This window comes from Protopterus annectens, chromosome 10.part0 (genome assembly GCF_019279795.1).
Source record: "Protopterus annectens isolate FY-2018-M chromosome 10.part0, PAN1.0, whole genome shotgun sequence".
Lineage (NCBI taxonomy): Eukaryota > Metazoa > Chordata > Ceratodontiformes > Protopteridae > Protopterus > Protopterus annectens.
Window position 1 is genome coordinate 1,096,915,901 of NC_056744.1, and position 15,291 is coordinate 1,096,931,191.

Here is a 15,291-nt window from a genome sequence, read left to right on the forward strand (position 1 = left end):
GATCTGATGCATCTTAGCATGTAATCCACTCTGTTTCCTACAGTATTCCTTCTCAAGTATGGTCACCATCGCACTGTATCCCATATTAAATTGTAGTCTCTGTGTTTTGTGTTCCATGCTAAAATGTAGTTCCTTTGTCTGTTTTGTCCCCATGTATTCCATCCATCCATTCTGCCATCCATCTGTCTGTCAAGCTACCCACCCATCCATCCACATATCAATCTACCAATAAAATGCTTTAACTTTTTACATGGAATGGGGATGCAGGAGTTGAACCTAGCAAGCAGTGGACATAAGACTTTGAAAAACCTGTTATGGGCATATCACTGGTCTTTAGCATAATGTACAAACATACTCACTCCCACACTACATACACACCTAATGGCAATTTGGAAAAGACTCCTTTATCTACCTCATGTCTTTAGGAGGTATGAAGAACTTGATAAAGTCTATGTGAATGGAGGAAGAATGTGCAAACTCTGAACAGAAGACACCCCAATTAAGCAGAAAACCAATAAAACATAGGTGCCACCCCTTGGATAAAATTACGGTCACCCCCTCCAGTTGTTAAGGTTGCACTTGAATAGGGTCATTGAGGAGTTCTGCTTTAGATGGAGTGAGAGTTTATTCTAGAGGAGCAGCAATCACTGGGACATATATCCGTCTCTCCAGCATGTTCTGTTAATGTCACAGGATAGGTTGTGATCCCTGGAGCAAGTTATTCTTGTCCCATTTGACTTGCAGATGTGCAGCATTTCCATTAGGGCAGGCTCCAAGACTGCTCTATAGGTCAGGCACAAGCTGCCTCTCAGCAGCCTGTATGATACAGAGTACAGTGACAGGGCTTTTAGTCTTTCCGTATAAGCCATGTTTTGGAGGTGGATTCTCTTGGTAAGAAACCACTGTGGTCTCTCCAGTTGGTGCAGGCGTCTGCTGAAGTATATACAGAAGGGAGCATTGTAATTAGTTTTCTTATAAGGGTCGAGTACAGCAGTCTTGGATGCAATGCCTTTATTCATGAGATGCACAATGTAGAATCCTTTTCTAACCACTATGGACACATGGTGATCAAAGTTTAGATTGCTATCAACCTATGTTGCTCAGTCTAACAGCACTGAGTTTGAGCTTAGAGAGGTGCTTTGCCAAAGGGGATAATGAGGTATTGTTTTGCCTTACGTTTTAGTCCATGAGTTTGGCACCAATCCGTCTTTTCTGTAATATGTTAACATTGTTGGGGGACTCTATGATTGTGCCAAGTTTATAGTCATCTGCAAACTTGGTAAGCCACAGGCCATCTACCTTTGCCTGGAATTCAGAGAAATAGATTCTAAACAGTAGAGGGCCCAGCACAGATCCTTGTGGTACCCCACTGGTAACTGGTCTATTGGTGGAGGTGGACTCTCCAACTTTGACAGTGTGTGTCTATCAGTGAGCCAGTTGGCTACCCATCTGCTAATGTATGGGTTACACTCCATTTAGGAGAATTTCTCTATGACACCTTAAAGGGAAATTGTGTCAAAGGACTTGGCTAAATCAAGATAGGCAGTATGTACTGTTTTGCCCTGATCCAGGGCTTACTGACATTCTTAAAGAGGTCCACCAGGTTTAATAAGCATGATCTACCCTTCATGTAACCAAACTGGGTCAGGTCAAAAGTCTGAAGGTTATGTCCTTGTGGATATGGTTCATGGTGATTCTTTCCATGGCCTTGCAAATAAGGCCGGTTAGGCTTATGGGTCGATAGTTCCCAGGGTCAGTTGATAGACCTGCTTTGTGCAAGGGGATTACTGTTGCTGCTCTCCACTCTGCCAGGACGAAGTCAGTTCTCAGGCAATGGTTAAAGAGAGTGCCTAGTGGTACCACTAGGTCTTATTTTAGATTGTTTAGTGAGCAGGCTGGAATGTCATCTGGTCCCACAGAGGCCGTGTTTTTGACTTTGGAGAGTGGTTGTATGACCTGTTCTTTGGAGATACTTAGTAGAGGACTAGTGTCAGGAATGCTTCAGCTTATGTCAGGTGGGTCCAGGGGGATGACATTATTGCCAAATCTGTTGGCTAGCAGTTTGGGAATTTCCTCTGTTTCAGTGTGAGTGGTACCATCCACTATAAGTGTGGCACACAGCTGGGCATTCCCTTTTATGTTTTGGACCTAGGTGAAGAATGCCTTTGATTGTCTTTAGCTAGGGATGCTAATTTAGGCTCATAGCTAGCCTTAGAGGACTTAACAGGATATTTGATTTACTTTTTCAAGATGTAGAAGGTATTCTTCCTCTGTTGAGTTAGTTCCCTCCTGTTCTTGGATATCAGTTTCTTTATTCTGTTGTATAACTTATTTATACTTACAGTCCACCATGGTGGATTGTTTTTTTTCTGGGAGACCTGGTTATTGCTCCTGTTAGGTACAGCTCAGTTAATGCATTTGTTTAAGTGGCTATATAGGGCAATTGTGCATTCCTCTGCATAGGAGTCATTGTTGTCTATGTTGACAGGGGCTTTGAAACTTTTTATACCATCACTTAGTAGGCAATAATTTGCTTTGGAGAAATTTTCCAGTTTTATTATTCCTGTGGGGGTGTCGGGTTTGATCCTTACTTCATACAAGACAGATTTATGGTCTTACCAGGGCAACACACAGGGGGCATTGCAGTGAATCCCCCCCATGTTGGTGAGCACTAGTTCCAGGACATTTGAGCCCCTTGTGGGGATGCAACCCAACTGTTTCGCATTTGAATTAACAAAGTCCAGGAACCTGATAGCAATCATGGTTGTGCTTGTGTAAGTCGCCCAGTTTATGGAAGGATAGTTGAAATCTCCCATGACCAAGGTGTCTGGCTGTATGCTGAGTAACTCTAGGAAGTCCAGGTAGGTGGCATGCCTCTCCTTTTTCATGGTGGGAGACATGTAGTTAGCAATAATGTGGAAGGGTATTTTTCCTATAGTTAAACTCACTTACATGTATGACTACATTGTATTTTGTATACTTGCTTATTGTATTGCATTACATTATTTATTTTTATTTCAAACTTTTACTTGATTTATATTTTTTATATAATCGTGAATTGCAAAATTTGAGAATGCAGCTTTTCACCCTAGGCATCTGCTGAAAACAGGCTCCACACAATCAGATCCTCTCACAGAAAAAAATAAAAAATAAATAAAATATTGCACTTCTTACTTATAACTTACAGTTGTATGATGTGAGAAAATCATGTCTTTATGTATTTGACTTGCATCTAAACTTTCTAGCCAAAGGTTAATGCAGAATTTGCTCACAGTCAGCACACTCAGATGTAATCAAATGTTTAATTGTTATTTTTTACTTAGACTGATTTACTCATAGCATTGGATAATTATTTATAATTCTAGTTATAATACCGTTTGTTCCTGTTATAAACTATAATTTACATATATAACTATACAGAATAAACATAAGAATGAAGTGCTTTAGAAGAGAAACCTGTACATTTTATAGAGATATGTTGCTACTTTCACCCTGAATGGTAAAAAAAATACTCTGTAATTTGGAATAAGGTTTGTCACCTAACACATAAAAGCATAAATTCAAAGCACTACATATTTGTATAAGGACACTAACTGGTTACTATGCAATTCAGATTAGTATTATCATTGTCTGCCATTCTGATATCACAGAGGGGCACCTCCGATTTGGGATCGGGTAGGATCCAATGTACTATAAAAATAGCCTGGCTATGTAAACAGTCATTTGTTTGTTTTATAATTGATTTATCGATTCTTTAAAAAAAAATTGGCCTGGAAAGGAGGACGCAGCTGATGGTGCCCAGTTCATAGCTCTTGGCAGGAGGAGCAGGGTTTTGCATTGTGGCTTAGAATCTAGATATCTGTTTATTATACTGTTATACTATGACTTAAAAAAATCTTACATCATGAATGAATGTAATAGCATGTTTTGCTAAATAAATTCTTACTGATTGAAAAAGTGCCAGTAAGCCAAACAAAAATAAATGCTTCATTCCATATCCAACATAATGCAGAATTTCCCAGAGAGCTGATAAAATTAATTTAACATTAACATTCAAGGCTTGCACTTGTCTCTTCTGAATATTTTCATTCAGTGCAGGGTATTTTTCAGATGGAGAAGCAAAGTCAATAAGAGGCATTTAGAAATACAGGCCATTTTATTTTGTGAGCAGATAAATAAACAAATAAGTAAATAAATAATTAAAATGTGCAGTAGAACAGCAGTGTATGTGTCTTGGTGGTATTTACAGACAGTAAAAGACTACTGCATCATGGGTAACATTCACAGCACCCATAGACTATTACTTATTTATAACAAGTGTTTCTGTGCAATTATAATCTCTGAACTGTTGATCCATTTTATAATGCATACCATGTGGTTTTGTATGATCACATACACCTTCTTTTAAGATTACTATACATATATAGATTCTCAAGATTCAGTTCCTTATTTTTTTCAGTGATTGTCTGGTTTATTCACAGACACATTTTACTAGTACTGATGCAGTTTGATTTTCTTAACATTGCATGGCTGACTACAAGATCTGAAATTAATAGTAATGACTAATAGGTTTAATATGACTTACACTGACTACAGTTTACGGTTTGGAAAGGTTCTTTCACAGATTTACATATACTAACAGCATGGCAGTTCCACATGAAAAGTTTAAGTAGTGACAGGTCTTGAATTTTATTTTGTTATGCATCTTATCATTGGTTCATTAAAACCCATATAACATTATGGGCCTACCTCAGTACTGAATTTTCTGCTCTGCCATAACGGAATAAAGCTTCTCACCACATAGTAAGGTTATTGCTTACATGTTACTTGATTTATACATTTCTCTGGATGACCATTTCTGTGTTTCATTCATTTTTAAAATCATAACCTCAGGAAAATATTACTACCAGTTATGTCGTTAACTTGGGGCACTCATGTTTAATGTTTGACTTTAAATCAGAGTTTCTAAGCCATTTTAAAATTAATATTACATAACTGAAAAGATGTATGACTATAACTATCAGAACATGTAGCTCACTTTGATTTACCTCAACAGGGACCTCCTGAGGTGCAATCGGCCATTTGTGTTCATATGTATCTGGAACAGGATGCTCTATTGCTTTGATAGGGGTTGATTTTGGAATGGCTACAGGATGGGTTGTTTTGCCCACAAGATTTTGCACAGACTTGACCATATTCTTCAGATCTTCTGGGTATGGTGTAGGGTAACGTTTCAGATTTATTTCAACCTGGAAGTTAAAAGAAATTATAATTAGTTGTCTTGATAACCTATTCTTACAGCCTTAAGAAGGAACAACATACACCTAAAAATACAAATGAAACATCAGGTCATGTCAAAAATATTATGCAAAAGAGTTAAAATATTAAAAATGTAGTAACAATGCAAACCAGTGAAACATATGAGCAAAATAAAACTTTGTTACAGGTACAAGAGTACAAATTAAATATGCTTTTTGTGCTTGGTCAGTCACACATCTTCAAATTAAAAACTAAAATTATCCATATTCACAGATAGTCCACCTAATCAAAATGTGGAATGCTAATGACATCATGATTTAGCACCATATTTCAATTTTCTGTTTTTAAGAAATTTTCCACTAAGCATTTCATTTAAACAAAAATCAACATTACATGATTTGTGGGCGGAGGTGTAATTATATATACAACTGGAGGCTGGCCTCTCATTGTTAAGCAGCACATAAACTCACACATTTCTTCACAAGATCACACTAAACAAACATAAACTGAGGCTGTAAAATAATTTCTCCCATAGCCACGAATAATCAGGACTAAAAAGCTTTGTCAGCAATCCACTAATACCATTCCCCTATGCTTAGTCATCAGGCTGCAGACTGCAAACCTTCCACTGCCACAAAGTTTGAACATTCAAGAAGCAGTGTCTCAGCAGCTGTGGACCCTATCATCAAGCACATCAAATCTACTTTCACTAGGCTGCATAAAGACAGGGGAACAGTTGGCAGACTTTCGGGTGCAAGGATTCATGGCACCATGAGGGCCTTACAGTTCCCCAAACAGAACAAATACAACTGTGAACTGGTGGCAGCACATGTAGGAGTGAAGTGCATGCAGACAGACATATTAGAGCTTGATATGTACGTATCAAATACAAGTAAGACTGTCCAGTATCTATCAACTCGGCTTACTTAGTTAAGGATGGCCTGCACCTTTCATTGTATGTATTCTGCTCAGTGACTAAATCACTTGCTGTTCCAGTAGTATCTTTTTATGCAAATCTGTCTTTTGATTATTCCAGCATAACAAAAAATGCTTACAGTAAATTCAAATTTTGACCACATCTAAGTGCCACAAGTTTTACAATAAATTACTTTACTTTGTGGCTCCATATCTGTGTTGTAACAGAGGCATTGTTTCACTGTAAAGGCATCACTCCTTTTCTACTGAGGTGTAGTGTCTATGATGCATTCAGACCTGCTGAGAACTATGAGAAAGTAAAAATATTTGTGAGAAACCTAACTGTCTCCAGACACAGTCCTTGCGGCCTACAAACAAAGCTTATAGCACTGCAAGTTACCATAAACAAGACACATTATTAATTCATTTCTTGCTATTGGTTACCCTCCACATCCTTGGAGGCCCATCAGATATTTCTAAATGTGCTTACTGGGTCTCTGAAAAAAAATTGTACTCCAACACAGTTCCCAGCAGGTCTGAATACATTTATAGGAACTGAAATATCTTTTGATGGATGATTTCAGCTATTCATTGATTAACTGGAGCACCTTTACTCCAAAGGTTGGGTATGGTCAAAAATTCCTAAACCTAGTAAATGATAACTCCCTTGTAAAAGTAGTTAACCAGCCCACTAGGGGTCAACATAGTCTTGACCTCAATAGAGTGGGATGAGGCCAAAAAGACATTTGGATTGCAGGCTAGAGACTGCCTTCCCTACCAGAGTACAGGCAAAGAGAAATGGATATGGGAATTTTAAGTGAAAGACCTACTCTGGTAGAGTTTTTTGTTAATCTAGAAGAGACACATCTGTTAAAAAAGGGATAGTTAGTAGGGCATATAAAACATTGCATGTTAACTATAAGAATCAATCAGAACAGGTTAGAAAAGATTGGAAAGAGAGACTGAAAAAACAATTTACAAGAAAATAATGAGACATATGTATGGCTCACAAGTTTGCAACCAAGTCCAGAAGGTTTTGGATGTTTGCTTGGAAGTGCTGGCATAGGTATTTTTATACCCCAAGCAGACTTCAAAGTATTTTTCCTCTGGTAGATAGCAAATGTTGGAAGTGTGATGGAGAAGAAAGGGATAACAGGGAGCATATGTTCTAAGTGTGTAATGATTTAGCAGATTTTAAAAATTCCCTATGGAGTACTCTGTCAGAAATATTGGTTGAGCAAATGGCTGTAAGTAAGGAAATTATTCTTTCGAGCTGGAATACAGCATGTGAACTGTCTAGATGTAGGAAGGTGTCTTCCATGGTAGTAGCTCATAAGAAAAGCTCAGATAGTAACAGAATATGTATTGATCCAAGAGATTTGAACAAAGCATTAAAAAGGCCTCATCATCCAATGCACACACTTGAAGAGATTGCTGCCCTCATGCCAAATGCCATTTTTTGTCTGTCTTAGATGCAAAGAGTTCATTTTGGCAAATTTTGCTTGACCGAAAATCTTCATTGTTAACCACATTCAGTAAGCCATTTGGAAGATAAAGATTTCTGAGAATACCATTTGGAATAAATTCTGCCAGTGAAGTATTTCAGCGTGTGATGGAGAAAATTTTTTCTAGGTATCCCTGTGCTATTATAGTAGATGATATTCTAGTAGGAGGCAATGGTGAAGTCGAACATGACTGAAACCTCAAGAAAGTTCTGGAACGAGCAAATGAAGTGAATCTTAAGCTGAATACTTAGAAGTGCAAGTTCAGGCTATGAGAAGTTACTTTTGTTGGTCACTTGTTTACCAGTTCAGGCTTACAATCCTTCCAAGCAAACAGCAATTCTTGAGATGCCATCTCCAGACAATGTTCAAGCCCTACAATGTTTTCTTGGCATGGTCAACTATCTAGACAAGTTTATTCTAGATTTGGACCAACTTTCAGCACCATTAAGAGACCTGATATGCAAAGATGTAATTTGGTCATGGTCAGAACAACACCAAAGAGTATTTGATGCCTTGAAACAGAAAACTGCCAACCCACCAACTCTCAGCTACTATGATGTTCACAAGCCAGTTTCTCTTTCCTGTGATGCTTTTAAGTTTGGTCTTTGTGCAGTTATTCTTCAAGAGGGTAGACTAGTAGCCAGTGCATCAAGAACTCTAACCCAAACTGAGATGCAATATGCCCAGACTGAGAAACAGGTTTTGGAGATTGGGTTTGCGTGTTTGAAATTTCATGATTATATTTACAGCTGATCTATCCAGATCGAAACTGATCACTGACCTTTAGTCACTATTTTGTGAAAGATTATGCACACAGATCCTGCTAGATTGCAACATATGATGCTCAAATTGCAGAAGTACAATTTCAATCTTCTTTACATGAAAGGAAGACTTCTTTATCTTGCTGATACCTTATCTAGATAACTCAGAAAAAAACAGAACAGCATAACAATGAGAAACTTGATTTTGAGGTCATGGAAGTGAGAAATTTTTCTTCCACACATCTTGATGAGCTCAGAACTCACATAGCTTCAGATCCAGTTCTCCAGAAGATCAACCTCTTTATCAGTCAAGGATTGCCTTCAAAGCAATTTTGTTTACCTCAAGAAGTGCAGCAGTATTTTCCGTACAGAGATGAGATTTTGTCAGACAATGGTATTGTAATGAAAGGTCCTAAATTGACTGTTCCAAAATTCTTGCAACAGGAGTACATTCAGATTTTGTATTGTGGACATCCAGGAACTGATTCTACCAAAAGAAGGGTGAGAGGACTACTATGTTGGCCTTCTATGTCAAGAAATATTGAGAAAGTACTTTCATCATGTTCAATATGTAATAGTATAAAGCTGCATCAACAGAACGAACCACTTCAGTAAAGCCAGATTCCTGAACTACCTTGGTCGACAGTAGCCACAGATATCTTTGAGTGGAATGGTCAACATTATTTGGTGTTAGTAGACTCTTATTCAAAAGTGGTTCAAGATTGACCTACTTCCCAACCTAACTTCCAGTACTTTCATTACTAAGTTGAAGCGACATTTTTCTGTCCATGGTAGTTTACACAGAGTTATTTCTGACAATGGTGCACAGTTTACAAGTTATCATTTCAAGAAATTTGCAGAAGCGTGGGGCTTTGTTTATATTACGAGTAGTCCTGAATACCCGCACTCAAACGGTTTGGCTGAATGTGTAGTTCAAAGTGCAAAACTGCTGTTAGAGAAATCCAAATGAGATAATGCTGACGTTTTTCTAAATTTCCTGAGTCTCAGAATCATTCCTAGTGATAATCATCTTGGTTCACCTGCCAGAGACTTATGTCGAGACAAACAAGAACCACATTACCAATCAGCAGTAATTTATTGGTTCCATGTGCTAAGAACAGCAAAGTAGTAAAAGCCCAACTGTTGAAAAAGCATTTGTCCCAGAAGTCTTACTATGATAAAACCAGCAAACCACTCATTTCTTTACAAAAAGGGGAGATAGTGAGGATGCAGACGTCAAAAGGTTTTGATCGCATCGGATTTGTGAAAAGTTTGTGTCAAGAGGCGAGATCATACATTGTGGAATCACAAAGAATGGAATTCAGACAAAATCGGAAGCATTTATTACCAGTATCTGAACCAGTGTTACACCATCTTGCCTGTCACAAAGGCTCTATTTCTCAGAGTGACATGTCCAATGATTTTGTTTCTGAGGAAATTCTGTCAGCAATCCCCGTTCTTGAGAAAATCCCTGAAACTCCTCAAGCAGAAAATTCCCCAGGGACTGTCCCTGTTGCTAAACCCAGTCCTAACTATTATGTCACTAGATCAGGTCACATCTCGAAACCTAGTTCCAGATACATGGCAACCTGGACATGACTGTTGTTTTTCTTTATTAGTGTCTGTATAATTGCATGCCTATTGAAATGTCATAGTTTATATGACATAGCTCAATAAAGAGGGAGGATGTAGATGAGTGCTTGTGATACACACACACACACACACACACACACACACACACACACACACACACACACACACACACACACACATATATATATATATATATATATATATATATATATATGGGTCCCTATCAGACGATTGAGTTTTTACAAACTTGAAATTCACACGGTCGAGCCCAAATGACTGAGTTTTTGAAAACATGAAGCTTTTGAATGGAGATCGCTGTGCAGAGAGGATCAGGAAATTTACCCTCTTCCCCACTGTAGTGTGATCTCAGAGTTGGCATATATCATTTGCAGGGTGCACCCCCCCCCCCCCACACACACACACAAACACACATGGGGTTTGGGGGCTTGCCCCCCTGCAAAAATGTTAAAAAGGTACTTTTTTTTTTTTTTTTTTGAAGTTCAAGGTTTTGGAAACTCGATCATATGGTCTCGACCATATTATTTTATTTATTTTACATTTGTTGACCGGGATAGTCTAACTGGATATATGTCCATTTTCAGTAGAGTCCCAGGGAGATAAGCTCCAAGAGATTACTATACTAAAAACATTCTGGTAACTAGTTGTTATACAGATAAATACTACAAATTTCAACAGTTCAGAAGTTTGCACAGTTTATACAAAATCCTGTTTCAAGCATTAGTAAGATATTTTAGACTTTATATACAAAAAGGCTTTACTAGTGACTAGTTACACAGATACATACTTCAGGTTTCAACAGTTCAAAAATGATCAGTTTATACAAATCTTGTTGCAAGCCTTAGGTAAGATATTTTAGACTATATATACAGAAGACTTGAACTAGGTATGTTAAATTATCTCTATTAGTATAAGCTATATCTTTGTCAAGGATAGGCATTGACAAAGAAGGACACAGACAGAGCAGGTATTAGGTCTGTAGTGAGGGTAAAAGAGATTAGTCTGGATTAATACAGGGACATAACCAATGGGTTTTAAGGTAGAGTTTCAGATTGTGCTTAAAAAGTGTAATAGAAGACAGTGATGTAAGTTCATGGGGGAGTTGGTTCCAATATTTTCCAACTGCATTAGAGAACAGAGCATCACCTGCTATGTTGTTAGATTTCCATGTTGATACAAGTAGTTTATTAGATGAATGTAAAATCTCAAGGTTTTTATATTGGGTAATGAGGTAGACAGTATTGGGGTATTGGTAGGTTGGAAGAGGGTCTTCTGGGCAATGATGAGTTGGTTAAAATGAATCTGATTCTGAAGCTCTAACCAACCTAACTGTTTCAGGTTATAGCAGTGATGGGTCCTGAAGGGGAAAGCAGTAGCAAATCTTGCAGTGCTATTGTATGAGTTGGCTAGCTTGTTAAGGTTATTTTTTGACAAGTTAGTATATATTGTTGAAGCATAGGGAAGTGTAGAGATAAGGTGGGAATGGGCAATAGTGGTTCTGGCTAGTGGGGAGAGAAAGGGTCTAATCCTATAAAGGGAGCCTAGTTTCCTGTTGACAGTTTTTACGGTATTGTTGATGTGGGTTTCAAAGTTCAAGTTGTTATCAATAGTTATCCCTAGAAGTTTAGTTGTTAGATCAGGAGATATGAGTATACCATTACTGGATAAGGCTGAAAAATTCAATGGGAGTGACTTACGGGTAGGAGTGAAGAGGAGGAGTTTAGTTTATTTGGGGTTCAGGAGGAGGCAGCATTGTAGAAACCAGTTTTCTGTTATATTAAACATTTTCTGAGTTACAGTCTGCAGTTGGGATTGAGATTTAGCTGAGCAGATTATTGTTGAATCATCTGCGTATTGTATACAGTTAGCTGGAGGAATAACTAGGTTAAGGTAATTGATAATGAGAATAGGAGGGGGCCCAATATGGAGCCCTGAGGAACACCTAGGGTAACAGGGAGATGGGATGATAGGTTGTTGTCCCATAGCACTGCCTGTTGCCTATTGTCCAGGTAGGACTGGAACCATTTTATAGTCATCGTATCCAGAGAAAAGGATTTTAGTATATTAATAAGTAGATGGTGATTGACCATGTCGAATGCTTTTGAAAGGTCGATGAAAAGTGCTGAAGAGAGGAGATTATTATTACAGTTATTATTGATGCAGTCAGTGAAGGATAGGAGAGCAGTTGTTGTACTGTGGAAAGGCCTGAAGCCATGTTGACATTTGGCCAGTAAATTGTTCTGAAGTAAATGGTCTAGTAACTGTCTATGGATGCACTTTTCCATTATTTTAGCTAAGGGCGAGAGTAGTGCTATAGGACGATAGTTAGAATATTCTATAGAGTTTCCACCCTTGTGTAGGGGGATAATCTGGGAGATTTTCCAGATGGCGGGAATAGTACTTTCTTGTATGGTTCTATTTATCAACAGTGATACAGGATATGCTATGGCTTTTGCTGCCTTTTGCAGATATTCAGCAGGTAGCTGGTCAGCTGAGGGTGTAGTAGGTTTTAGTTGTGTAAAAGGTTGCAGATGAGGGAAGTTGGGACAGGTTGCAGGTTTAGTGTTGAAAGAGAGTTAGTAGCAAATGTTGGAAGGGTAGAGCTATTGGCTGTTAGTTGATTGGCAAGTGTTTGGATGATCTCTATGAAGAAGGTATTAAAAGCGTTTGCAGTTTGCTTTGGATTGTTGGGATTTGCTCCTATAGGGGGTGATGTTGTGGATTGGCCTCATCGAAGTAGTCTGTTTATGCTAGCCCAGAATTTTTTTGGATTGTTTTGATTGGTCTGTTGGAGGTGGCAGTAAAAGTTTTTTTTATCTTGAAGTATAGCTTTTTTGTCTCATTTCTTTTTTGCCTGAATTGTTGTTGGCCTATGGGGTTTTTAGTTGTTCTCCATAGTGCCCAGTGTTGAATTTTTTGCTTGATTTCCCTTGTAAGCCATGGAGTGGGTTTAGATTTAATTTTGATAGAACGTTTTGGTGCATGGTGGTCAAGGATTGTTAAGAATTTTGAGTTAACGTAGTTTACTGCTTTGTCAAGTGGTAGGTATTTTATGGGTGACCAATCACATGCTTTTAGTTCAGCTTGGACGTTATCAGGGTTAAAATTTCTGTTGCTTCTTATTGTTCTACATATGGTTGGATTGTGTGAGCTTGACCTTTGCCTGATTATGCAAGTGAGAGAATGGTCACTTACATCGTCAGGGAGGGTACCTACATTGTAGAGTTGTTGGTGATTATTTATAAGAATCCAGTCTAGGATAGATTGTTTACTGTTGGGTTTATTAATTCTGGTTGGGGAGCTGATTGTTTGTGAGAAGCCATAAAGGTTAATATGGGAAGTTGGTGTTTCAGTAGAGCAGTCCTTCCAGTCTATATTAAAGTCTCCAAAAATTATTGTCTCTTGGGGAATTTTTGAGGAGAGCTCAGCAAGGATGCCTTCCAGAGTGCTAGTGTTATTACCAGGGGGCAAGTAGATACATATTATGTTTAGGGATTTACTGGGATTAAGCTGAAATTTAGTGCTAATGATTTCTGCATTGTTTTCTGAAGGGGAACTAAAATCTAGTATTGATATTTCTTTATAAAGAATAGCAACTCCCCCTTCCTTTTTTGCTTTGCAGTCTTGTCTTAAGATGTTGTACCCAGGTGGAATGATTTCAACATCTTGCATAGTGGGTTTTAGCCATGTTTCTGTTAAACAAAGTATGTCAAAGGAATGAACATCCAGGAGAGCATGTAGGTGGGCTATTTTATTATTTATGCTGTGAATATTGAGATGGGCTATATAGGGTGAGATGGGAGATTTAGATGGGATATTAGGGGAAGAGGGAACATGAATTTGTGGTTTTATGGTTGCTTTATGTCCTGGACCTGGGTTAGGATGGATGTCTCCATCTAGTAAGGAAATGTATAATAGTTTGTTTGAGGGATTGTGGAGGTTATAGTAATGGTGGAGAGGTTTTCTGGGTTTTAGAAAGTTGTATTTGATATGGACAATCTGTGATATTTTGCAGGTAAATAGCTAGGTAGAGATGTTATATTTATGTGTTCTGAGGAGTTTGTAAGAGGTATAATACTTGTTTGCTTATTAGGGAAATTTAGCTGTAAATGTTTTGACTGTTCATAAGAGGTTAGCAAGTAGGCTGCTGTTAGAGAAGGTAAGAGTATAATAAAGATTAGGAGTTTTAGCTGGATTTGGGAAGTTAGTGTTTGCATTGTTACTAATAAGCTTTACAGGTGTTATTTGGAGGGGAGGAGTTATACCAGGGTGGTTAGAGAGAGGTGTGTATAGTATGTTAATACGGTGACTGTTGTGATTGGTTAGGAGAGGAAGAGGGTGTGGTTTGGATGTATAAGTGTAGGAGTACTGGGGGTGGGTGGGAATGGGGGTAGGGTAGAGGAGCGGAGTGAGCCCGCAGGGCGAATGGAGCAGGTAGACTCAAGTGAATTAAACAGCTGAGAAAATCAATCTGTGAGAAGCTGACTACATATGAATTTTGAGTTTCTGAAAACTCAGTCTTCTGACGTAGACCCATATATACACATATGTCACAGATTGTCGAATGTGTCTTAATCGAACTGAAAAGCACGAAAAGGCAAAATAGCAAAGCGGCTTTTCAGCGAATTCTTTCCCTGGGAAAGAATTTGCTTGCCCGCTTTCACTACTTTGCCATTTTAGGCACTGTAGTGCGATCTTGGAGTTGGTATATTTAAGTAGGGGGGTGTGGGGGGGTGAAACCTCCCACATTATGTAATGTTTTACATTTTTTTTTTATTTTGGAACAGCGATTTTTATCCCTTGGAAAAAAATTGCTGTTCTGAGGTTTCGACGTTGTAAGCTTTCACTTACATGGGGTCAATTATGTGTCATTCGTTGTTGTGAACGTGCGATATCATAAGATAGACCCTATATGTGTATATATATATATATATATATATATATATATATATATATATATATATATATATATGTACACACAAACACACACATATATACATATATACATGTATTTATCATTTACAGTCAAATGAGAAATGCTATTAAAATGGTTACAAAAAACACATTCTGAAATAAATGCCATGCATGAAAAATAGATGCACATAAGTCTTCAACTATGAGGTACATCAGCCTGATGACAGTATATGTGGCCAAAAGAAACACACCATGGAAGCAGGTCACCAAGAACCTAGCAACTCAACATAAAGTCAGTGTAAGAGCAGCTATTCTGGTTGTGAGCT

The 15,291-nt window shown here is 38.1% G+C and overlaps 1 protein-coding gene across 1 annotated transcript in view; it reads right to left on the reverse strand.

The window, feature by feature from the left end:
- The window catches only part of LOC122813494 (leucine-rich repeat-containing protein 7-like), a 638,320-nt gene that overhangs the window by 495,712 nt on the left and 127,317 nt on the right, over positions 1 to 15,291 (reverse strand). Inside the window, exon 6 of the mRNA XM_044085838.1 lies at positions 5,049 to 5,249. Coding sequence (XP_043941773.1) covers positions 5,049 to 5,249 — 201 coding nt within the window. The remainder of the gene's footprint in view (positions 1 to 5,048; positions 5,250 to 15,291) is intronic.